Source organism: Haliotis rufescens, unplaced genomic scaffold (genome assembly GCF_023055435.1).
Source record: "Haliotis rufescens isolate VD_foot unplaced genomic scaffold, xgHalRufe1.0.p SCAF_15, whole genome shotgun sequence".
NCBI classification, from domain to species: domain Eukaryota; kingdom Metazoa; phylum Mollusca; class Gastropoda; order Lepetellida; family Haliotidae; genus Haliotis; species Haliotis rufescens.
In genome coordinates, this window is record NW_025963835.1 from 8,491,186 (window position 1) to 8,515,864 (window position 24,679).

Sequence of the window (24,679 nt, forward strand, 5' to 3'; positions counted from 1 at the left end):
ATCAGCTGATTTGTGTACACTGACTGTAGCCATCAGCTGATTTGTGTACACTGACAGTAGCCATCAGCTGATGTGTGTACACTGACTGTAGCCATCAGCTGATTTGTGTACACTGACTGTAGCCATCAGCTGATGTGTGTACACTGACTGTAGCCATCAGCTGATTTGTGTACACTGACAGTAGCCATCAGCTGATGTGTGTACACTGACTGTAGCCATCAGCGGGTGTGTGTACACTGACTGTAGCCATCAGCTGATTTGTGTACACTGACAGTAGCCATCAGCTGATGTGTGTACACTGACTGTAGCCATCAGCTGATTTGTGTACACTGACTGTAGCCATCAGCTGATGTGTGTACACTGACTGTAGCCATCAGCTGATGTGTGTACACTGACTGTAGCCATCAGCTGATGTGTGTACACTGACTGTAGCCATCAGCTGATGTGTGTACACTGACTGTAGCCATCAGCTGATGTGTGTACACTGACAGTAGCCATCAGCTGATGTGTGTACACTGACAGTAGCCATCAGTGGATGTGTGTACAGTAGCTGTATGCATCTCTGTGTGTCAGCTGTATGGGTCTGTGTGTGTCAGCTGTATGGATCTGTGTGTGTCACCTGTTTGGGTCTCTGTGTATCACCTGTATGGGTCTGTGTGTGTCAGCTGTATGGATCTGTGTGTGTCAGCTGTGTGGGTCTGTGTGTATCAGCTGCGTGGGTCTGTGTGTGTCAGCTGTAGGGATCTGGGAATGTCAGCTGTATGGGTCTCTGTGTGTCACCTGTATGGGTCTGTGTGTGTCAGCGGTATGGATCTGTGTGTGTCACCTGTTTGGGTCTCTGTGTATCACCTGTATGGGTCTGTGTGTGTCAGCCGTATGGATCTATGTGTGTCAGCTGTGTGGGTCTGTGTGTATCAGCTGCGTGGGTCTGTGTGTGTCAGCTGTAGGGATCTGGGAATGTCAGCTGTATGGGTCTCTGTGTGTCACCTGTATGGGTCTGTGTGTGTCAGCTGTAGGGATCTCTGTGTGTCACCTGTTTGGGTCTCTGTGTATCACCTGTATGGGTCTGTGTGTGTCAGCTGTATGGATCTGTGTGTGTCAGCTGTATGGGTCTGTGTGTATCAGCTGTGTGGGTCTGTGTGTGTCAGCTGTAGGGATCTGGGAATGTCAGCTGTATGGGTCTCTGTGTGTCACCTGTATGGGTCTGTGTGTGTCAGCTGTATGGGTCTGTGTGTCAGCTGTATGGGTCTGTGTGTGTCAGCTGTATGGGTCTGTGTGTCAGCTGTATGGGTCTGTGTGTGTCAGCTGTTCGGGTCTGTGTGTGTCAGCTGTATGGGTCTGTGCGTGTCAGCTGTATTGGTCTGTGTGTCAGCTGTATGGGTCTCTGTGCGTCAGCTGTTTGGGTCTGTGTGTGTCAGCTGTATGGGTCTATGTGTGTCTGCTATATGGGTCTGTGTGTCACCTGTATGGATCTGTGTGTGTCAGCTGTTTGGGTTCTGTGTGTGTCAGCTGTATGGGTCTGTGTGTGTCAGCTGTATGGGTCTGTGTGTCAGCTGTATGGATCTGTTTGTGTCAACTGTTTGGGTCTGTGTGTGTCAGCTGTATGGGTCTGTGTGTGTCAGCTGTATGGGTCTGTGTGTCAGCTGTATGGGTCTGTGTTTGTCAACTGTTTGGGTCTGTGTGTGTCAGCTGTATGGGTCTGTGTGTGTCAGCTGTATGGATCTGTGTGTCACCTGTATGGGTCTGTGTGTCACCTGTATGGGTCTGTGTGTGTCAGCTGTATGGGTCTGTGTGTGTCAGCTGTATTGGTCTGTGTGTCAGCTGTATGGGTCTGTGTGGGTCTGTGTGTCGTCTGTATGGGTCTGTGTGTGTCACCTGTATTGGTCTGTGTGTGTCACCTGTATGGGTCTGTGTGTCACCTGTTTGGGTCTGTGTGTCGTCTGTATGGGTCTGTGTGTGTCAGCTGTATGGGTCTGTGTGTGTCAGCTGTATGGGTCTGTGTGTCAGCTGTATGGGTCTGTGTGTGTCAGCTGTATGGGTCTGTGTGTCAGCTGTATGGGTCTGTGTGTGTCAGCTGTATGGGTCTGTGTGTGTCAGCTGTATGGGTCTGTGTGTCACCTGTATGGGTCTGTGTGTGTCAGCTGTATGGGTCTGTGTGTGTCAGCTGTATGGGTCTGTGTGTGTCAGCTGTATGGGTCTGTGTGTGTCAGCTGTATGGGTCTGTGTGTGTCACCTGTATGGGTCTGTGTGTGTCACCTGTATGGGTCTGTGTGTGTCAGCTGTATGGGTCTGTGTTGGTCAGCTGTATGGGTCTGTGTGGGTCAGCTGTATGGGTCTGTGTGGGTCAGCTGTATGGGTCTGTGGGGGTCAGCTGTATGGGTCTGTGTGGGTCAGCAGCAATGGTCTCTGTGTGTACAGTGTATTGGTCTCTGGTCATAGGAGGTTCATTACCAGTGTCAGGACTTCATGTAATGGGATGCAGTTTTACATAACACTGGCAAATGAATCCAATTATTTAGATTGACAATTACTCCAGTACAAAGGGCATTACGTACTTGTAGATTCCATGCTCTATTATGCTGAAGAGTTCGTCATCTACTACTGCCACTCAATTGCCAAGGGGTAATGGGCACTTCCATCACAGTTATGTGTAATTCACTTAGTTTCAGACTCACCTAGGTTTTCAAAAAGATCCAGTAGGTTTTTGTAACACAGTGTTGCCATGGGATTTATCTACAAAGTTGATCAAGATGTTTCAGTACTGCTGTGATCATACAGAAATATAACGTTAGTTTCATGTGTTTAAGATATAAGCCCAAATTACCCCAAGTTATATTCATAAATATTTTTCACATAGATTTTGGAAGAGATCTTGACCTTCAGTGTAGATACCTTCTCCTTTGGTATATGGGTGTCTGAAGTGTCTGAATACAAAGTGAATGTGTACAGACGAAATGTTGGCCCTTCAGTTAATGTCTGACACAATAGTTGACATGTCAGTAACTTTTGTTAATAATGATGGTACACTGTTACAGGACATAGCTTGATCATGCAGACTTCAGAACAAATCAATATGAGGTTTACAAAGAAATCCCAAGGGCAGTCATATCCTAACTCAAAACATCTAAAACATCCTCAAATAAAGAAGCATAGTTTCTGTCTTTGCCAAGACCTTATTCACACACTAGCCTGTACTTGTCTTTCAAAATATCTTACTCTGGAACAAAGAGGTTACATTTGATTGATTTATTTATTCATCATTCATTGCATTTTCTAGCCTGGCTTGGGCCTTAGGACTGTACAAGCCACTGATTAATAAGGATTCACTCATCAAAAATGACAACTAGACAATGTCACGAAAGTCTCTTTTAATCTAAAATATATCACAACACAAGTGAGAAAAAGTTGCAAAAGTCCAAGGCTTGTCGAAGAGGTTTTCTACCGCTATGGAAAAGTGTTGATATTTTTCAGATCAAAAGAGATGAGTGTGGTATTTTAATGAATTATCCAACAGCACTTTCATCAAGGTATGAAAACAATTAAGACACTGCTGTAAGAAACTGCAAGGGAGGACTGTTGAAATTTGTTTGATATATTGGGGGTCACAAATCTGTGTACTGTAGTGACAATGGGGTGGTTACATTGATTGATTCACCACTGATTCGTTACTATGTCAGGTATTATTTGGTGATTAATCAATTCGGTCTTGCCATTAATTCATGATACAGAATTTGTCACTTGCATGGATTCTATATGATAATATACAGTAAAGCAGTTCATTCCAGCCATTAGAATGCTGCATCCATAATAACCATGCTCTACTGTGTTCATTTGATGACCACGTACAAAAGTGATATCAAAATGCACTTGTTTCATATGGTTGAATCTTGTATGGCCTAACTATTCTTTGTAGCACCTTGATATCTATGAGAAAACTCAAAATGAAAAGGGGTGCGATATTCAAGTCCCAATACTGTATGTCATGTTTTAAATATTTGGAGCTAATGCTTATAAGAAAATTATCAATACACAGTGAAAAGTCCAGAAGACTTCCAGGCTTTGAAAACACATTTAACAATGTTCTTCAACCAATCAGATTACGGCACAGACTACCAATCCTTGGAAATGATATTAAGAACAATTTCACTGAAAGACACTCTTTGAATGAATACATAAAAGTTGTCATTAAACCAAACCAAAACATTCCAGAAGATGGGATTCATTCTTTTCCTTGGATCCAAAGGTTGGATTTTTTAAAAGAAATTCTGGTCCTTCATAACCCCAATAGCCACAATACTGGTGGGGTATCCTTGTGGTGCAAGTGTTCACTCATCACACTGAAGACCCGGATGTGATTCCTGACCTGTGTACAATGTGTGAAGCCCATTTCTGGTGTCCCCCTGCTGTGATATTACTAAAAGCGGCGTGAAACCATACTATATCACTCAAACATGCTATAAAACATATCATGAAGAAATGAATAGGGGCTGCTTATTCAAAGACATTGCCAACACCAGACAAGGCCATTTCTTTAAACCAGAGCAACAACTGCAACATCTGTCAAGGACATGACAGCCACTGTCTGGCTGCCCATGCAACATCACACGATTCATGGGGTGGGCTTGTTCTCGACCCTATGGTATTACACAATAAATATGGGGTGGTCTTGTACTCGACCCTATGGTATTACACAATAAATATGGGGTGGTCTTGTTCTCGACCCTATGGTATTACACAATAATATGGGGTGGGCTTCCACTCGACCCTATGGTATTACACAATAAATATGGGGTGGGCTTGTACTCGACCCTATGGTATTAAAAATAAATATGGGGTGGGCTTCTACTCGACCCTATGGTATTACACAATAAATATGGGGTGGGCTTGTACTCGACCCTATGGTATTATACAATAAATATGGGGTGGGCTTCTACTTGACCCTATGGTATTACACAATAATATGGGGTGGGCTTGTACTCGACCCTATGGTATTACACAATAAATATGGGGTGGGCTTGTACTCGACCCTATGGTATTACACAATAAATATGGGGTGGGCTTGTTCTCGACCCTATGGTATTACACAATAAATAAGGGTGGGCTTGTACTCGACCCTATGGTATTACACAATAAATATGGGTGGGCTTGTTCTCGACCCTATGGTATTATACAATAAATATGGGGTGGGCTTATACTCGACCCTATGGTGTTTCACAATAAATATGGGTGGGCTTGTACTCGACCCTATGGTATTACACAATAAATAAGGGTGGGCTTGTACTCGACCCTATGGTATCACACAATAAATATGGGTGGGCTTGTACTCAACCCTATGGTATTACACAATAAATATGGGGTGGGCTTGTACTCGACCCTATGGTATTACACAATAATATGGGGTGGGCTTGTACTCGACCCTATGGTATTACACAATAAATATGGGTGGGCTTGTACTCAACCCTATGGCATATTACACAATAAATATGGGGTGGGCTTGTACTCGACCCTATGGTATTACACAATAAATATGGGGTGGGCTTGTACTCGACCCTATGGTATTATACAATAATTATAGGTGGGCTTGTACTCGACCCTATGGTATTACACAATAAATATGGGATGGGCTTGTACTTGACCCTATGGTATTACACAATAAATATGGGTGGGCTTGTACTCGACCCTATGGTATTACACAATAAATATGGGGTGGGCTTGTACTCGACCCTATGGTATTACACAATAAATATGGGTGGGCTTGTACTCGACCCTATGGTATTACACAATAAATATGGGGTGGGCTTGTACTCGACCCTATGGTATTACACAATAAATATGGGTGGGCTTGTACTCGACCCTATGGTATTACACAATAAATATGGGGTGGGCTTGTACTCGACCCTATGGTATTACACAATAAATATGGGTGGGCTTGTACTCGACCCTATGGTATTACACAATAAATATGGTGTGGGCTTGTACTCGACCCTATGGTATTACACAATAAATATGGGGTGGGCTTGTACTCGACCCTATGGTATTACACAATAAATATGGGGTGGGCTTGTACTCGACCCTATGGTATTACACAATAAATATGGGGTGGGCTTGTACTCGACCCTATGGTATTACACAATAAATATGGGGTGGGCTTGTACTCGACCCTATGGTATTACACAATAAATATGGGTGGGCTTGTACTCGACCCTATGGTATTACACAATAAATATGGGTGGACTTGTACTCGACCCTATGGTATTACACAATAAATATGGAGTAGGCTTGTACTCAACCCTAAGGTAATGTTGTTGTTTTTTTTCTTTTTCATTTAAATTTCCTGGGCTAGTGAAAGTCGAAAAAGACAATACAATAAGCAACATACAGGTCAGATAGAAGGACACACTGTCACAGGTAAGTAAGATACAGGTCAGATAGAAGGATACACTGTCACAGGTAAGTAAGATACAGGTCAGATAGAAGGATACACTGTCACAGGTAAGTAAGTTACAGGTCAGATAGAAGGACACACTGTCACAGGTAAGTAACTGCAGGTCAGATAGAAGGATACACTGTCACAGGTAAGTAAGATACAGGTCAGATAGAAGGATACACTGTCACAGGTAAGTAAGATACAGGTCAGATAGAAGGATACACTGTCACAGGTAAGTAAGATACAGGTCAGATAGAAGGATACACTGTCACAGGTAAGTAAGATACAGGTCAGATAGAAGGATACACTGTCACAGTTAAGTAAGATACAGGTCAGATAGAAGGATACACTGTCACAGGTAAGTAAGATACAGGTCAGATAGAAGGATACACTGTCACAGGTAAGTAAGATACAGGTCAGACAGAAGGATACACTGTCACAGGTAAGTAAGATACAGGTCAGATAGAAGGATACACTGTCACAGGTAAGTAAGATACAGGTCAGATAGAAGGATACACTGTCACAGGTAAGTAAGATACAGGTCAGATAGAAGGATACACTGTCACAGGTAAGTAAGATACAGGTCAGATAAAAGGATACACTGTCACAGGTAAGTAAGATACAGGTCAGACAGAAGGATACACTGTCACAGGTAAGTAAGATACAGGTCAGATAGAAGGATACACTGTCACAGGTAAGTAACTGCAGGTCAGATAGAAGGATACACTGTCACAGGTAAGTAAGATACAGGTCAGATAGAAGGATACACTGTCACAGGTAAGTAAGATACAGGTCAGACAGAAGGATACACTGTCACAGGTAAGTAAGATACAGGTCAGATAGAAGGACACACTGTCACAGGTAAGTAAGATACAGGTCAGATAGAAGGATACACTGTCACAGGTAAGTAAGATACAGGTCAGATAGAAGGATACACTGTCACAGGTAAGTAAGATACAGGTCAGACAGAAGGATACACTGTCACAGGTAAGTAAGATACAGGTCAGATAGAAGGATACACTGTCACAGGTAAGTAACTGCAGGTCAGATAAAAGGATACGCTGTCACAGGTAAGTAAGATACAGGTCAGATAGAAGGACACACTGTCACAGGTAAGTAAGATACAGGTCAGATAGAAGGATACACTGTCACAGGTAAGTAAGATACAGGTCAGACAGAAGGATACACTGTCACAGGTAAGTAAGATACAGGTCAGATAGAAGGATACACTGTCACAGGTAAGTAAGATACAGGTCAGATAGAAGGATACACTGTCACAGGTAAGTAAGATACAGGTCAGATAGAAGGATACACTGTCACAGGTAAGTAAGATACAGGTCAGATAGAAGGATACACTGTCACAGGTAAGTAAGATACAGGTCAGATAGAAGGATACACTGTCACAGGTAAGTAAGATACAGGTCAGATAGAAGGATACACTGTCACAGGTAAGTAAGATACAGGTCAGATAGAAGGACACACTGTCACAGGTAAGTAAGATACAGGTCAGATAGAAGGATACACTGTCACAGGTAAGTAAGATACAGGTCAGATAGAAGGACACACTGTCACAGGTAAGTAAGATACAGGTCAGACAGAAGGATACACTGTCACAGGTAAGTAAGATACAGGTCAGATAGAAGGATACACTGTCACAGGTAAGTAAGATACAGGTCAGACAGAAGGATACACTGTCACAGGTAAGTAAGATACAGGTCAGACAGAAGGATACACTGTCACAGGTAAGTAAGATACAGGTCAGATAGAAGGATACACTGACACAGATGACATAAGTGACATACAGGTGAAATAGGTTATCATTGACATTTGTTGAAAAGCACATTTCATATTTAATCTGACAGCATCTATGTAGGTAGCAGCATGAACTTACAGCTTCAATCCTTGTGGAGCAGTAACTGTCAGGCTTACGGGCTTCCTGTTTGTACTTGCCAGAACAGTAACTAGACAAGCCATCTATTTTCTGCTTGACATATGAATCCTATTTCACCAGAATGTCCTCAACATGAATAATAAAAACATGATTGGTTTCTCATTGGTTATATTTCTTGTGTAGGCTAAGTCTACATTTATTGATCCAGATTCTCAATCTGCAAATCAATGTCAAAATATATGTGGAGCCCCCTGGCTAACTACACATGTGCTAAATTTCGTAATATTTGGAACAATGGCTGAGTTATGGCCATCAAGTGCTTATTCGGACCAGATCTAAACCTCTAGCACAAGTATGTGACGTTTTGGTGTGTTAGGCGAAGACACAATGGACGCTGGACCAACAGGGCATGACATAAGGTCCTTTGAGTTTCAGTTAAGCTAAACCACATTCTTGATGCAACACCGGATAAAGGTCCACTGAAGATCCCTCATTGTTTTAAACTATGACATCTGCTAACCCTTACACTAAATGCGCCCAGATCCACTTTACATGTAGACCCTATCCTGGAGAGCTGTCCAGGTGACAATCCTGACATTAGCTGGTTGGTTTATAAGACCAGCCAAACATCCTCTACATATCCTGCACATTGCTAAGTCAGAGCCTTCTGAATCTATCACTGAATAGTGGTTGTAAACCGATATCCACTCTCACACCGACCCTATCCCCCAGCCTGGCAAGTGACATCAGCAGAGGTATTTCACAAAGTTGTTGTAAGTTTTCCCACTTTGTTTCACACTTGAGCTGATGCATACAAGAGTAGGTTGCACATGAAATGCATCTGACTGCCTTCTGTGTAAACATTTTTTTGTTTGAACTTATCATACTTATGAACCTACAGTTGAACAAACTACAATGTTGAAATAATAAATCAAGTGAGTGTTTTTGTATAGATCTTTATTACTGAATACAAAACACCTATGTACATTCTGTGTGAATTACTAAAGTGACTTGGTTGATGCATGTCATCGATCCCAATTGCGTGGATCGATTTCATGATATCAATCACTGGATTGTCTGGTCCAGACTCGATTATTTACAGACCGCCGTCATATAGCTGGAATATTGCTGAGTGCGGCGTTAAACAACAAACCAAACCAAACCAAACCAAAATCTAAAGGAATCTGAATGACGTACATTTGAATATCTGTCCCGTCTTTTTTGTCTGAACTTACTGCCATATCTTGATCTTAAGCTGCCATCATCATCATCATCATCACCATCCCATCCCCAGAGAATAAAATTACTGTGTGCATTTGTATCATATTCAAACTAAGCCGGAAACAGCAATCAGTTGTACACACGTTTTCTCCCAATCTACCAGTTACAAAATACCCATTAACATAACTTCAAGGAATATTTGTGCAATGATCGGAAGTATCTGAATAGCATCTGAAACTATTTTTTTTTTACCAGGAATAATATATTCTAATATCGTGTTTTTTGTGTGCAGCTTTTACAACATATATTTTAAAATAATAACAATAAGCATAGCACTTTGGTATATTGTTTAAAGCAAAAGCAGATTACACTGTCTTGCTTCCAGCTAACATAATGAGGAATTTAAAAGCCTCACTTTCAGTCTAATGACAGCACTTATTTTTCAGGAAACTCAAGTCCAATACAGTACAATCTTAAACCAAAATGTCCAGAAAGTCTTCAGCTACCTCAAAAAGAAAGTTATATGAACATCTGGTTGAATGATATCACATATGGTTGCCATATCTAGTCTCCCATGCCTCTAGCGATATAATATGAAACATACATGCACTAACTCCTGTGTCATGGCCACACAATGAATACCCAAGGTGTAATCCAATGTAACAAGGAAATAAAGCATACCAGTATGCTTCTCATTGCAGTAGGTATCCATGACCTACTTCTGCTGAGAGTCTGGTGACACGTGTCACTGAAGGAGATATACTTAATGTGATAACAGATGCCCAAGTGCTGCATGGTCTAAAAGAAATGTTTGGCAGCAGTGGATAAATTCAGACCATACCCCAAAGCATTTACAGGCGACTACTTAAAGTGAAAGTATTGTGAAAACTTTGAATGCGATTTTGTGAATATCCATTTTCCTACATGCATTAAGTCAATTCCTGATGGAGGAAAAGTCATAAGATTTGTACAAAGTAAATGTCCAAGTGAAAGTGCTGAAACCACTCCGTGATTGGCTTCCAAAACAAACCTATTTGGGGGCGTGGCCTAAAGCTACCAGTGCAAGGCTGCACTTGTTTTCATTGTCTGACATGGAGCATGTATCTACATAATCTATCTTGTGATGCTTAGCAGCTAGTTGAATGTCAGGATGTGTTGCTATTTCTGTTAGTCCCACAAAAATGACATTGCATACATTGTTGAGTGTGTGAAACATCCTTTGATCTTGACATTGTGAATAATTAAAAGATTAATGTCTGTAATTAGGGTTTCATCATTAACATCCTGTTTGGAAACCATTTACCACCTGTGTACCTGAAGTCCTCAACTTCGTAGACAACTGAAAGCCCCTTCAATGTTGTTACTAATAAGGCATATCACTGAGTGAGTGAGTGAGTTGGGTTTAACACCGCTTTCAACAGTATTCCAGTTATATCACAGCGTGTCAGCTAAATGTGGGAGGAAAGCCTGAAGTGATGCAGGTCTCAGACGATTACCACTTCGGTGAAACAGATGAGCACGGGTATGGTGCTGACAAACCTAGAAACATAATCGGGGCAAACCGGGATTCGAACCCACAATCACAGGTTTCTGGCGTGCCCAAGGGACGCAACACTGCACAGCAAATCGCAGTGCCTTAGACGACTTGGCCATCCCTGCCCCCAAAAGCATATCAAATTGAAGTAAGTTGTGGACATGGTAATCAAACAGAAAACCTCCAACATAACTATATATGGAGCATCTATATAAAAAGTGTCCGCCTTTACCGTATTTTCCATTAAGTGTTTGAAATTGATGGACATGACCAAGTGCACATTAACCTTATTTACGAGTACTTTTGATGTTTTGAATATGATATATGAAGAATGTTACGATCTATACAATATTTGCATTAAGGATGTTACAATTTATACAATTGTGCAAAGCTGTACCTACCCATGAGACGTGCACTTTAATGACTGATGATGAAATACACATATTCTTTTCAAGAACTGAGGGCCTGACGTTGAAGTATTTGGAAAGGTGGGTGTAGACTGTATGTATGTGTTTGAATTCTTAAGGCCTTCAGTGTTCAACTGTCTTGAGAATGGCGTGCTCATTTGCATATGGTCAGCATCTTTAGTGGTATTTACAAACGAACGGAATTATCAACATGATCAAGCTTATGCAAAATATATATTTTAAGATGTATATAACAAGAGGTGAGCAAACAGGACAGAGACAGACTGCACTATAAACAGTTGGAACAGCCTAATACAGACAAGCAAGATTACACAAGTCATGCTACCCATGTGGATCAGACTACGTAAACCTGGTTACACATGGAGTTGTTAGGCTCATCTGCAACTGTTGCTACAGAGTTACATTGTCTGTCTGAAAGAGTATATCAATATATGTTGACAATATCTCTCACACAATCAATAAACCCATTCAGTGGCTTCTTCTCGGGTGTCTTTGACCTATATGAGTACATCATAATGTTATGCAAACTGACAAGAAGAACCAATTATATTGGTACTCTGGTACATCGATGGTAAATATATAACATTATGTTTTTAACCAAATCCATAACTGTAGTAAATTATGAGAGACTGAATGAAATCTTTCATGAATAAAAACATATTCAGTTGGGCAATACATAAAAAAGACGAACATGTGACTGGGATTTCTATCAGCGGTGCCCACGACATGAAACATTTGTATCAGCTTCACTATACATACAAGTATCCTGCCATGAGCAGTAATGTACATGATGTAAGTTGGAATGAACATACTATGGGCACGGAACATAACTAAGAAATATTTTTATTAATCTTGACAGATAAAGAACAACTTTCAGTGGCAATTATTCCACTAGATATAAGCCTGATAAGAATGTAGAACATCATGTTCAAGCACCTGTTTCTTCCTATGCCAGGCCACATACATGTACAAATGTAGTGACAACATTCACCCAGCCACCATACACTCGACCCACTCAAGCATGACAGGTTTACTGTGTACACAAACACCTTGTTGCATAGTAAGCACATACCTTCATGTATAACTTGCAACTTGTCCTGAGACATTTCCAGGTGGTCAGTATTCACTAGTTGTCAACAAGTACATTTGCTGGTAGGTACCACTGGTTTGGTCACAGGCTTATCCAGAGGAATTAGTAAGCTCATGTTTCATCTAGCACTGGATTAGAGGTAATCCATGGGGCAGTTTGACAGTTGCGACCAGCTAGTCTGGCTGACTGCTGCTCCTAGCCACATGTCACAACATCAAGCTTCGGCTCCGCTTCATTAACTGCCATGTGAAAGGCCCGCTATTGTCAGTGAAAGACTGTTTTTCCCTTGTCGGCAGAGCCCCTAAGCAACATTATAAAGGCACTTTACTGGCATAGAAAACTTGCCCTCAGCAAATCCTGCCTGCTGCCAATCAGATAATCAATATTCAGAAAGCCCATCTCCTGCAGTTGGCTAGAAATAATGTGGACTTTGATATACATGAGGTAAAATACACCTGCCTAATGGCATCTAGTCCACTTTTTACATCAATTAAATGGTGGTTAGATTACACATCTCCTTATCTTACCAATGACCAGATACAGTCTCCTGTATAAGCCATCCATGCTGGAGCCCAGCTAACACTGTGTATGTCTGTCACACTGTTATCATCCAAATGGACACAGGCTACTCACAAGTATCACCGCTGAGATGCAAGTGTGAATTTTGCTGCTGTCAAACCGACACAAACTCCAGCAACGAAGGTGATTCATTCCTGCAAGATGCAAACCAGGTGTTCTTTGAGTGACTATAAAGCTTACATCAGATGACATGCTAGACGTTTCTCCAAATCACTAGTTTCAGGTTGAGCTGCACAATCAAAGACACATGGTGCTGAAGTAATGCACTCTTACACGATGCAACTTTGATCAGCTGTGAGCACGTCCAGAATGTCAGAAACGTGACATTGATGAACTTGCAATGCCGAGGCACTGGGGAGACACATGTGACATTCAAACATTGATCTAGGAAAGCATGAGCATTATAGAAAATGAATCAGGCCAAGCCTGCAGTGCAGTCCAATTTCCAATAATCCTTCCTTCAACTGACAAAGACTAGTGGAAACCAGGCACCTGCTGTACAATAACTTTACAGCGCAGATATAGGGAGGACAGCAGAGTCTGGTGTACACTTCATGGATCCTCACTGGAGACGGAATCTTTACAACAAACATACAGTTCAATGAAGTATCCAACCTGCTTATCTACCACATTTATTAACCAACCCTTTGACTACTGTTGTTCAGCTGGTGAAATGGATTAAAGAAATATAGACTTCATCAGGTATATGTCAAAAAATAAATTCTAAACCACTTTCAGTTATTTTCATCTGACCTTTAACCAGCCTTAGTGATTGATCGAATAATTGGTCCATCAATCAATCTAGACAGTCAAAACGATTATCGGTTTGCTGAAAAGGTGTCATGAACAGAAAAAAGAAGTTTCGTGTTTGCAAACTCATAAAAAATATAAACAAAAGTAACAAAAAATATTTAGGGTCACGAAAAGTCTGTATCACACATATAGACATGATTATATACAAAATCAACTTTAGCAAAAAATATTCTTGAAAACTACAATACCACTGTTGGAAGCAAAAGAATACATGGTGGTCAAGTAACAAAAATGGTGCTTTGCGATTGATGAGTTAAATGAGAAATTTACAGTTTATATCGAAACATGTTCGAGAAAATAACAAACAGCAAGAAGTGATATTAAATCACAAATGACCATCTGTCATTATTTTGCCTTGTCAATGTAGAGCTAACATAAAATGGATGTCAACAGTTTGTGTATAGGCGAGACACTTACAATAAAAGGAGACAATTAAAGGGGAGGTAACTATTGTATGACAGTAGACAGTATGATGTTCATTGCAGTGAAATGTGAAGTGTTATGTTCACTGCAAAGAAATATCAAAGAATAGTTATCATTGTTAATATTTCTAAGAATACTACCTCTGTTACATCTCTGCCATATATCCTGTATTTTGGCTTCAATCTAACACTAACTTTTCAACAGATGTCCTCTTCACTGTCAATTACACACACAACTAGTTGTCGCCAAGTAGTACCGTAACTCCCGAAGCCATGGCGGCAACTTTTTTCCCCCATCTACTACTAGAAGTAGATGAATTGGGGAAGTGGGAGTGAGTATTTGGGATGTAATAGAGGTAGTATTCTTACAATTATTAACAATGATAACTATTGTTTGATAACTCTTACGAAATCTCTACATCTATTACATCTCTGCCAGAATATACCAGAAGGACCCCGGTGGGATCTGCCTCTAGTAACTCCCAGTGTAATTGACAGCAATCCTCCTCTGGAAACCATTATTTACTGATTCTCATCCTACTTGAGATAATATCTTCTGGAATTCCCCCTGAGGACTTGAAAATGAGAAATGTGTAAAGAATCAGTCAAAATATGTGATATTTTCACTAGAGTTACCATTATATTTGCTGATCTTGATTGTAACAATGTTGTCATTTCTAATCTATTTCTGCTTAATGACATCATTTCTTTATAAATTTGGATTTGTAACTCTAATATTGGTGATGACGTCACTTCCGGTTCTGTTGTCACTCCCCCTTTTCTAGGTCTCTCTAGGTCTCTTTCAGCCAAAAGACGTCATTTCCTGATTAGATGAACCCTCTTCTGCTATTTCCAGTGCTGACGTCACTTCCGGTTATGTTCTCATTTCCGGAGATGACGTCACTTCCGATCTAATGGAGACAGTTGATATTCAGAGTGCTTCTAATCCATCCTACATCTAATAGACAGAATAATCAAGGGTGTACCCTCTGATGCTGCTGGTGTCAGTTCCTCCCCATGTTGGATGCCATGCCTAGGAGGAAAGACTCTTTCCTGGCTTTTTGGTGTAGGGTAGCTTTAGCCACAGGCTCATAAGGTTCCGTTAACAATGCTGATAGTACCACAGATAGATTCCACATGGGGAAGATATGAGGTGTTTCGAACATCTTCTAGTAGAAAGGATCTTATTAGTCTGTTTAGAATGGGATGGTTTCCAATTGATAATGCGTCATGTTGAGGTACAGAATGAAGGGCTGATCTGTAACCTTCTATCGTCCCATGTTATAATTTGTTGTCTTGACATAGATGTAGTAGAAAATCTGCTACTATAGGGATGGATATAGCATTAGTTATAATCCCTTGTCGTCTTCTCCATTGGACGAACTTGTCCCATCTGTTGTCATATATAAGGGAGGATGAATGTCTCCACGATCTTGCCACAGCTTCCAAGGCAAGCTCAGAGTATCTGGATGTCTGCATCTTCTGCGTGATAGCGGTTATCATGTTCTGACTAAAAGGGGTAGCTTAGCCAGGTAGAACAAGAGACAACTAGTACAATATACACAGATTTATTTACATGAACATCATATATATAAGTAGCTAACAAATATATATAACAATGGTGAGCATACATAGACTTCCCAGGGACTGAGCATGTTCCTAGGAAGGTGAGAGCAAGTCTGTAGACACTATCTATCCACCTATCATTGGAGATTTAATGTGCGCTTTCCCCGTGAAATAATTACACTATAGCGTATGTTGCACACAGGGTTGCACTTATACTATTGGGACAAAAAAGCGTAAAGAATAAATAAAGAAGTGCGACCCCCAAAAATATAAATTTTACAGACCTAATCTAATAAAGCTAAGGGGGGTTGGGGGTTTGGCTGGGTGGGAGTGGGGGATAAAAGAATATACAATAATATGGAGAAAATTGGGCATGGGTTGGAGGAAGGCGGGGTAAGGCACGGCGTCGGCTGGCGAGCATGGTGTCTATAGGCGATTTTCTCCCAGAAGTCTCTTTGCGTCAGCCTGTTCCCTGGGGTCTGGCGTCTTGAAGAGGTTCTTGGCAAGGAGGGCGGCGGAGTGGGAGATGAAGTGCTTGCTAGCCTTCACATCGCAATCCATGAAAAGGTGAGAGAGTTCTTTGAAGCTGAAGAAATCATGCTCGAACTTTTCCTTCCCCATATACTGGATTAGGGTAAGTTGGGCTCTGTCGGATTTGGAGGAGGGAAACAGCTGGTCGTGGGCTGTCTCAATGCAGTCTGCGCCGAGGTTGGGATGGGCCTTATAGTATCTAAGGATTCCCTCCGCCTTTCCCAGTAGCACGGCTCTAAGGTCCTTGTCCTTGACCTCGACCGGGGTGGTCTGAGTCTGACCCTCGCTAAGTGAAGGGGGCATTGGTACGGTGGTCTGAGCGCTGGAGTAATTCAGAATTGGCGTCGAGGTCTGGGACTCTGCTGACGTGATGGTGGTGGTTGGTCGGGAGGCTCGTTCAGGAGAGGGGATGTCTCTCCTCTTCCTCCTCCCATGGCCAGTACCCTCAGGCGAGCGGAAGGGCTCCTCCCCTCTGAATTCGAGGGGAGCGAGTTCCAGCGCTGCTACTGGGGGCGGGGGGATGGAAGGAAGGGTCTCCTCTATCTCCATGTCGGAGACTGGAGGGGACTTCTTCTTCCTAGGTGGCCTGGTCTTCTGCACCGGGAGGGGTGCAGGAGGGGTGCAGGAAGGGTTGGGGCTGGAGTAGGTTCCACCTGAGGCTTGGGCTAAGCCGGAGCTTTGCCCAGAGGCCTCTTCCTTTGACCTAAGTCAAAGGGGATGGAGAGGGTGGAAGTGCTGGTCCTGTAGGAAGTCTTGAGGGAGTAGTCCCCAACCCGGTAGGCCAGCAAGGGCTCCAGGATGAAGACAAGCTCCCTCGGCAGCGACTTAGAGAGGTCTCTCAAGGCGAGTAGTAAGATAGCGAGCTTGGGAGGACACATCTGGTCGAGTGTCCAAGCCGACCCGGTGTAAACACTTACTTACTTACTTACTTACTTACTTACTTACTTACTTACTTACTTACTTACTTACTTACTTACTTACTTACTTACTTACTTACTTACTTACTTACTTACTTTGGAGATTTAACGTGCGTTTGGAGATTTAACGTGCGCTTTCCGACTGCAAGCGCATGTCGCACACGGGCCTGGCCAGGCCATTTAATGTGTTTCCGAAAAGGGAGTTTGTGCAACCCAGGAGGGGGGCTTTAGGGGTTGCTTATATAGTAATTTTGAAATTTTGAGATTTGGAATGAATGCCAAGAGTGGGTGGAGAATGAACGAAGGGAGCTGTGTGTGTTGGGTGGTTGTTAGATTAGGTAGTTTTGGTTTTAATATTTTATTTGGGGTTTAAATGCGACTAATTAGTCCTGTTTTAATTAGGTATATGCCTAAGGCTTTGAATTTTTCTAATTTATTTTGTGTATTTAGGATTGATTCTAGTGTAAGTGCAGTTTGAAGATTTAGGGTGGTCTGTAGTGTTGTTCGGTGTGTTTGGTAGTGTGTGCAGTGAATGAGTATGTGTTCTGGTGTTTCTTGTTGTTTGCAATGTGGGCAGTTTCCTGTTGTGTGTAGATTAGCTATTTTACGGTGATTATTTAGTTTAGTGGGGCCTGGTTTTGGGGGGATGAATGTAGTATTTTTGGTTTAGTTAGGGGTTTTTGAGTACTTTCCTGATTTGGCTATTTGAGTTTTGGTATATATTTTGCCATTTTTTGTTGATTTTTTGTTTAGTGACACTTTTGTTTTCTGATTTTGAGCTGGGTAAGTTTAAGCTTATTTCTGGGAGTTTAAGGGATAATTTTGCTGCTTTATCTGCATTTGCATTTCCAAAGATTCCTACGTGGGCAGGGATCCAAATGAACTCTCTTTGTTTACCTGCCTTAGTTAAGTTGTTTGAGCTTTTGAGTACATTTTGGTTTGACTAGACTGTCAAATGTAGTCAAAAGTAACAACAAATGAATATGATCTAGATATAACCAAGAAATATCTTTACTCATGGCATAAAAACAACATTGTGGCTATGAAGCCATGCTGTGTTCCAAACACCCTTCTGCACTTGTACACGGCAGACGTAATTACAAATTAACATACCGGTTTGCATGGAAGGCAACATACAACGCTTACTGTTCATGCAAATTGTGTGAGTGGCATGTGTTACCGGTAGGGCAGGACATGTTTACCTTTTTCACAGATTTTCACTGATCTATTCATATAATTTTCATGGCTATTTTGCTGTTACTTCCAATGAAATCTGTATTGGTGGACAATCTAGACTGGTTGTTCTCTGGTGTTGATGTTTTATAACTTTTTTGAAAATATTTTGTTCTGTTACCGTGTATCTGCTGCAATACTGAATTTCAAGGGTTGTGTCTATAAGATGGTACCACATTTATAGACTGTAATAAGGTGTTATGGTATAAAATAGGTTTTAAACATACCTAGCTGTAAATATATTTTGGATTTATGTCCCTGAAAGGAACAAATCTTTGTGGGTTAACTTTGACAAGGCAGCTACAATGTTCCACCAATGTTCCACTCATCTCATCTGCAGTGACAGATCGTATGTCATATGAACATGAGGGCTTGAGTGACAGTGGCAGTGGTGGCAGAGACTTCCGGTAAATGTATCTTACTGTATTGGAGTAAAATAATGGATTTGGTAATGAGTTACTGACAATATTGAAGTTACATATAAGTGCTTCGCATTGACACTTCAAACTAAGTCAATATGATTAGCAAGTATAGTACATAACATAGGCGATAATTATCTTATATATGACAATAACACGATAGATGGAGGTCCTGGTTGAAACCTTTTGACATTTAAATTTCTCATACATTCAGAAGTGAAGACAAAATATTGTCATTTTCCTGTATTGGCGGCCATCTTTGAGGCCATTTTGTCCACATATTGGATAAATCAAATTTCTGAAGCTCATATTTGTAAGATGCTTAAACGATTCATGTGTTGAAATGAAACAAATTGGTGAAAAGAATGTTAGTGTTGTCAGGGGGGGTTGGGTGCTGGTATCACATATACTAAATTTTCATACATTATATTATACCTACATTGATTGCGGAATTTTTTGTAAGCTCCTAAAGCATTCAGGCAGATTTTGAGATATCACACGACATGATTGTCAATATGGAGGTTACATTATCTTTAGTTTTGTAATAATTTGAAAATGAAAATTGAGTGATTTTTTCCTGTTTTTGACACATTTTGGCCGAAAACTCCACTTTAACAATTTTGCTAATTGTTTATTTATTCTATTGTAGGTTTCCTAAGTCACCACCCTGATTTTGTTTATAAAATGAGCATTGCAATATGCAAACTGATTTATTTGATTTACTTAATTTTGACACACAACTGTGCATTTTACCACCAAAAAAACATGTCTGACACCAAAAGAAATCAGCAAAACCATCGTTTTCTAATGCATAAATGACATCTTGTGAAGGAAAATGTCGTTGTGCTTTGTTCTACTGTGGGGAGGGGTTACTCCATAAATAAGACTCTTTTTAAGGGTTGGCCGCTACTCTATAAAGTGCATGAGACTAAAATAAGCACTCCTGAAAAAGATGAGTAATTTATTGTTAGTATAACAACCATATTTCCCCGTATGTTAAGTACCCTGCTCCAATTGGCATCCCCTGACCAAATTCTAGAACAATCTGCATGTGATTTTTGTAGTGCCCAGTACTAATCCTGAAAGTCTTCATGGCAATGCCTTATGTATAAGATATATTTCTTTCAGAAAATGCAGCTGAGTAGAAGCAGGTGCATATTACACATGCAGACATTGAGTTGTGACTTTCTTTCCCAAACAAAAATATTACTTCAGGCATGTCAATGCCAGAGTATAATCAGTCTTGATTATCTCCCGAAAAAGATTCCATTGGGCACAAAAAGCAAAATAGTGATGAAAATTATACGTAAGGATCACTGAAAATCAGTGATGACACCAGCTGTCCACGACAAGTGTAAGCATGTCCTGCCCTACCAGACACCTGCTACACACACAATTTTCACAAAAAGGTAAGTGTTTGCTTATTGCCTGACACCACACAAATCATATACTCTCCAAAAACAGTAGGGATATTGGAAAAGAACCGATCATTACAGGAATACAAAGAGGTATCGAATGATGGTAATGGTGAGGTGAAATGGGGTTTAACGTCGCATCCAAGATTATTTCACTTATATAGCGAAGTGCATGCACGTGTATGTGTGTGTGTGGCTGCTTGTACTAGACCGGACTGATGCCGATTTATAGTGCTAGCACACTGAGATACCATGCCGCAGTTTAACATGAATACCCCACTCAGACACAGTATACTGACTCCGAGCCGACCAGTCCTTGTTTTAGCCCCTTAATGCCGAGCGCCAGACAGGGTAACAACAAGTACCATCTTTTAACGTCTTTTGGTATGACCCGGCTGGGGATCGAACCCCGGACCTTCCGCTCTCCAGGCGGACGCTCTACCATTAGACCACGGAGGCGGTTTGATGGTAATGGACAAAGTGTAGCATGACAATGAACAGAACATGTTGATGTAATGAGGGTGCAGTAAAACAAAAAAGACGACAGGGGTGTCAAGTTAAAAAATGAACGTTGGACTAGATCAGTAATGGTTCATGCTCCAACATAGTCAAACATTTGTTTATACCGCGTGGCATGACCTAAATCAATCCCCAAATGACAAATCTGATGTGGGTGGGGGGGGAGTCTTGTCCACTCTGTTAGAATGTAAACTTAAGTAACCGTGTATTGATATTTTATGGACGTTTTATTTGCACTATTATATGCTTTATACATGTATGTTAACCGGAAATGATGATCAGATTTAACTGCCCCTGATGTTTGAATATATGTGTCTGTTGACATTCATGCATCGTCGATGTCAGACATGTGTACGGCTCTGTGAATAAATCTTTCATCCAACGAGAGTAGTTGAAGCCTCTATCAAACAAAAGGTTAGAAGTATGGCGAATTCAACAGGTTATGGGCCCAGGCAACGTTTGCTGTTTGATGGAGATGAAACAAAATACGAATTATGGGAAGTAAAATTTCTTGGACATATGAGATTGCAGAAACTTTATAATGTGATTGTAGCACCCGAGGAAGGTTCGGGAACAGCCGCTAAAAATGCTGATGCTTTCGCTGAGTTGGTTCAGTGTTTAGATGACAGAAGTTTGAGCCTGATAATGAGGGACGCAAAAGACGATGGGAGACGGGCGTTGGAGATTTTACGGGAGCACTACATTGGACGGGGTAAGCCACGAATAATATCATTATACACAGAGCTTACGTCGTTGAAGATGGGCGACCATGAATGTGTTACGGACTACGTAATTCGAGCAGAAACTGCATCGACTTCGTTGAAACTTGCAGGAGAGACAATCAGTGACAGTTTATTGATAGCCATGGTTCTAAAAGGACTCCCTCCCTCTTTCAAGACGTTTTCAACTGTGATCACGCAGAAGGAGAAGCAAGTGACGTTTGTCGAGTTCAAAACGGCTCTTAGAAGCTATGAAGAAACGGAAAAGATTCAACCTACACCGAATTATGAAAACAGTGTCATGAACTTTAAATGTTTCTCATGTGGGAAGCCAGGACACAGGGCATCGGAGTGTAGAAGTAGAAATCAAGGTTATGATTGTGGTGAAAAGAAAGGTTACCGTGGACATCAGAAACAAGACGGTTATCATAGTGTACAGAAGAAACACGCATCAAGTTACAGTGGACAGAAGAGATTGGGTAGATGGTGTGATGTTTGCAAGAACTCTTCCCATGACACCAGGGTCTGTCGTAGACGAGACTCTGCCAAGACTGCCTGTGATAAAGAAGAACAAGAACATTCGTACTACATATTCAAGGTCAGTGTTGATCACGTTGCCAGTGTAAGTGAGGACAGTGTGAATACTCTACTCGTGGACTGTGGGGCAACCGCCCATATCATTACTGACAAGTCCAAGTTCTTGACATTTGATGACAAAACACAAGATCACTGCATCGAATTCGCTGATGGAAGCAGAACGAATGGTATTGTACAAGGAAGAGGGAGTGCTGACGTCCTGTTGTGTGATGTAAGAAACCGGCAACAACGTATTGTGTTGGAGAATGCTTTGTATGTGCCATCCTTCAACCAAGACATTTTTTCAGTGCAAGCAGCTACAAGTAAAGGCGCATCAGTTCATTTCAGTCCAGAGAGTGCAAATGTCAAGACTCCAGATGGTACAACGTTTGACATCCACAAGCATGGAAAGCTGTACTTCTTGCACAATACTGCTCCATCCAAGTGTGTTGTGCATTCAGCCAACGACTGGCACAGAATCCTTGGACATTGTAATATGAAAGATGTGATGAAGCTTGAGAATATTGTAAAGGGAATGAAGATAGCAGGTAAAGATACTGAGCTATGTGACACCTGTATCCAAGGGAAGATGTCGCAGTGGAGAAATAGAGATCCAGACAGAAGGGCGACAACTCCACTTGAAGTTATTCATTGTGACTTGGCGGGACCTATTGTCCCAGCAGCTCGAGGTGACCTTCGATATGTATTGTCATTTGTTGATGACTATTCTGGAATAATCACCTTGTATCTCCTGAAGCAGAAGAGTGATACTGCCGCAGCAACGGCGAAGTTCCTTGCAGATATATCACCTTTTGGAAAAGTTGGAACAATAAGGTCAGACAACGGTACAGAGTTCACATGTGAGAAGTTTAGAAGTATCCTCACAAAGAACAACATCAGACATCAAAAGTCTTCACCATATTCACCACATCAAAATGGGACTGTTGAACGTGCCTGGCGTTCACTGTTTGATATGGCGAGATGTCTGCTGATAGAAGCCAAATTACCCAAGTCGCTGTGGTCCTATGCTGTTATGACAGCAGCATACATCAGGAATCGGTGTTACAACCAGAGACTGAACATTACTCCTTTCGAAGCAATGACAGGTGAGAAGCCCAACCTGTCAAATATGCATGTGTTCGGTATAACGTGTTTTGCATTCGTTCAAAACAAAAAGAAACTGGACGAACGGAGTGAGAAAGGCTTCTTTGTTGGATACGACAGAGAAAGTCCTGCTTATCTTGTGTACTTTCCTGAGAGAAATGAAGTAAGAAGAGTGAGATGTGTAAAGTTCACAGAAAAGTATAAAGAAAGTGTATCTCAGCCTGAATATGAAGAACATTTAGTGTACAGGAAGAATGAAAATGGAGAGGAAACTGAACAGAATCAAAAAAATGAACGACAGCAAGAATGTGTGCAGAATGAAGTCCAACAACATGGTAACAGAGAACAGGAAACGAGAAGATATCACAGGAGAGAGACCACCAGGCCAAAGTACCTGCAGGATTACGTCACAGGGTCTGACTTGTCAGGATCTGAGACGGAAGATAGTTCAATGTATACTGTGGATTACTGTTACAAGGTGGCTGGTATTCCTGGATCATATTCTGCAGCAATGTCTTCATGTGATGCACCCAAGTGGCAGAAGGCAATGCGTGAAGAGATGGACGCTCTGAAAGAAAATGAGACATTTGAAATCACCACATTACCAGAAGGTAGATCTACAGTGGGGGGAAGATGGGTGTTTGCTGTGAAATCTTGCCCCGATTCTGAGAAATACAAGGCAAGGTATGTTGCAAAGGGATACTCACAGGTGCCTGATATCGACTATATGAGACTTTTGCCCCAACTGCTAAAATGACGTCAATTCGGACTCTGATACAACTTGCAGTTCAGAAAGATATGGTGGTTCATCAGATGGATGTGAAGACAGCATACTTGAACGCACCCATAGACTGTGAGATATATGTGCAGCAACCGGAAGGTTTTGAAGATAAGCCACAGACTGGGGAGAAACTTGTTTGGAAGTTGAAGAAATCCCTGTACGGCCTAAAACAAAGTGGAAGGAATTGGAATTCCTTACTTCACACGTTCCTGGTTGAAGATCTTAATTTGAACCAATCACTTGCTGACCCTTGTGTGTACCACGGAACGACTGAAGATTCATTCGTAATTATGGTAGTGTGGGTCGATGACATCATCATTTGTGCTGAGAAGACGGACATACTTCATGGGATAAAAGATTCTTTGTGTCAGCGATTCAAGATGAAGGACTTTGGGAAGCTGTCATGGTTTCTGGGAATAGAGTTCAAGTGGAAGAACAACAGTGTTGAAATGAACCAGAAAAGACATATTGAGAAGATGCTGGTGAAGTTCAAC

At 41.4% G+C, this 24,679-nt stretch overlaps 1 protein-coding gene across 3 annotated transcripts in view; it reads right to left on the reverse strand.

Annotated features, from left to right (window-relative positions):
- The window catches only part of LOC124121190 (calcium/calmodulin-dependent protein kinase kinase 1-like), a 226,473-nt gene that overhangs the window by 160,750 nt on the left and 41,044 nt on the right, over positions 1–24,679 (reverse strand). Inside the window, exon 1 of one of the 3 annotated variants that reach the window (XM_048396111.1) lies at positions 12,574–13,791. The exons of 1 other annotated variant lie outside the window; for it this stretch is intronic. In XM_048396111.1, the coding sequence (XP_048252068.1) occupies positions 12,574–12,607 (34 nt within the window). In that variant the 5' untranslated portion in view covers positions 12,608–13,791. Of the gene's footprint in view, positions 1–12,573; positions 13,792–24,679 lie in introns of those variants that run through there. One more of the 3 variants, XM_048396108.1, reaches the window with a different exon arrangement.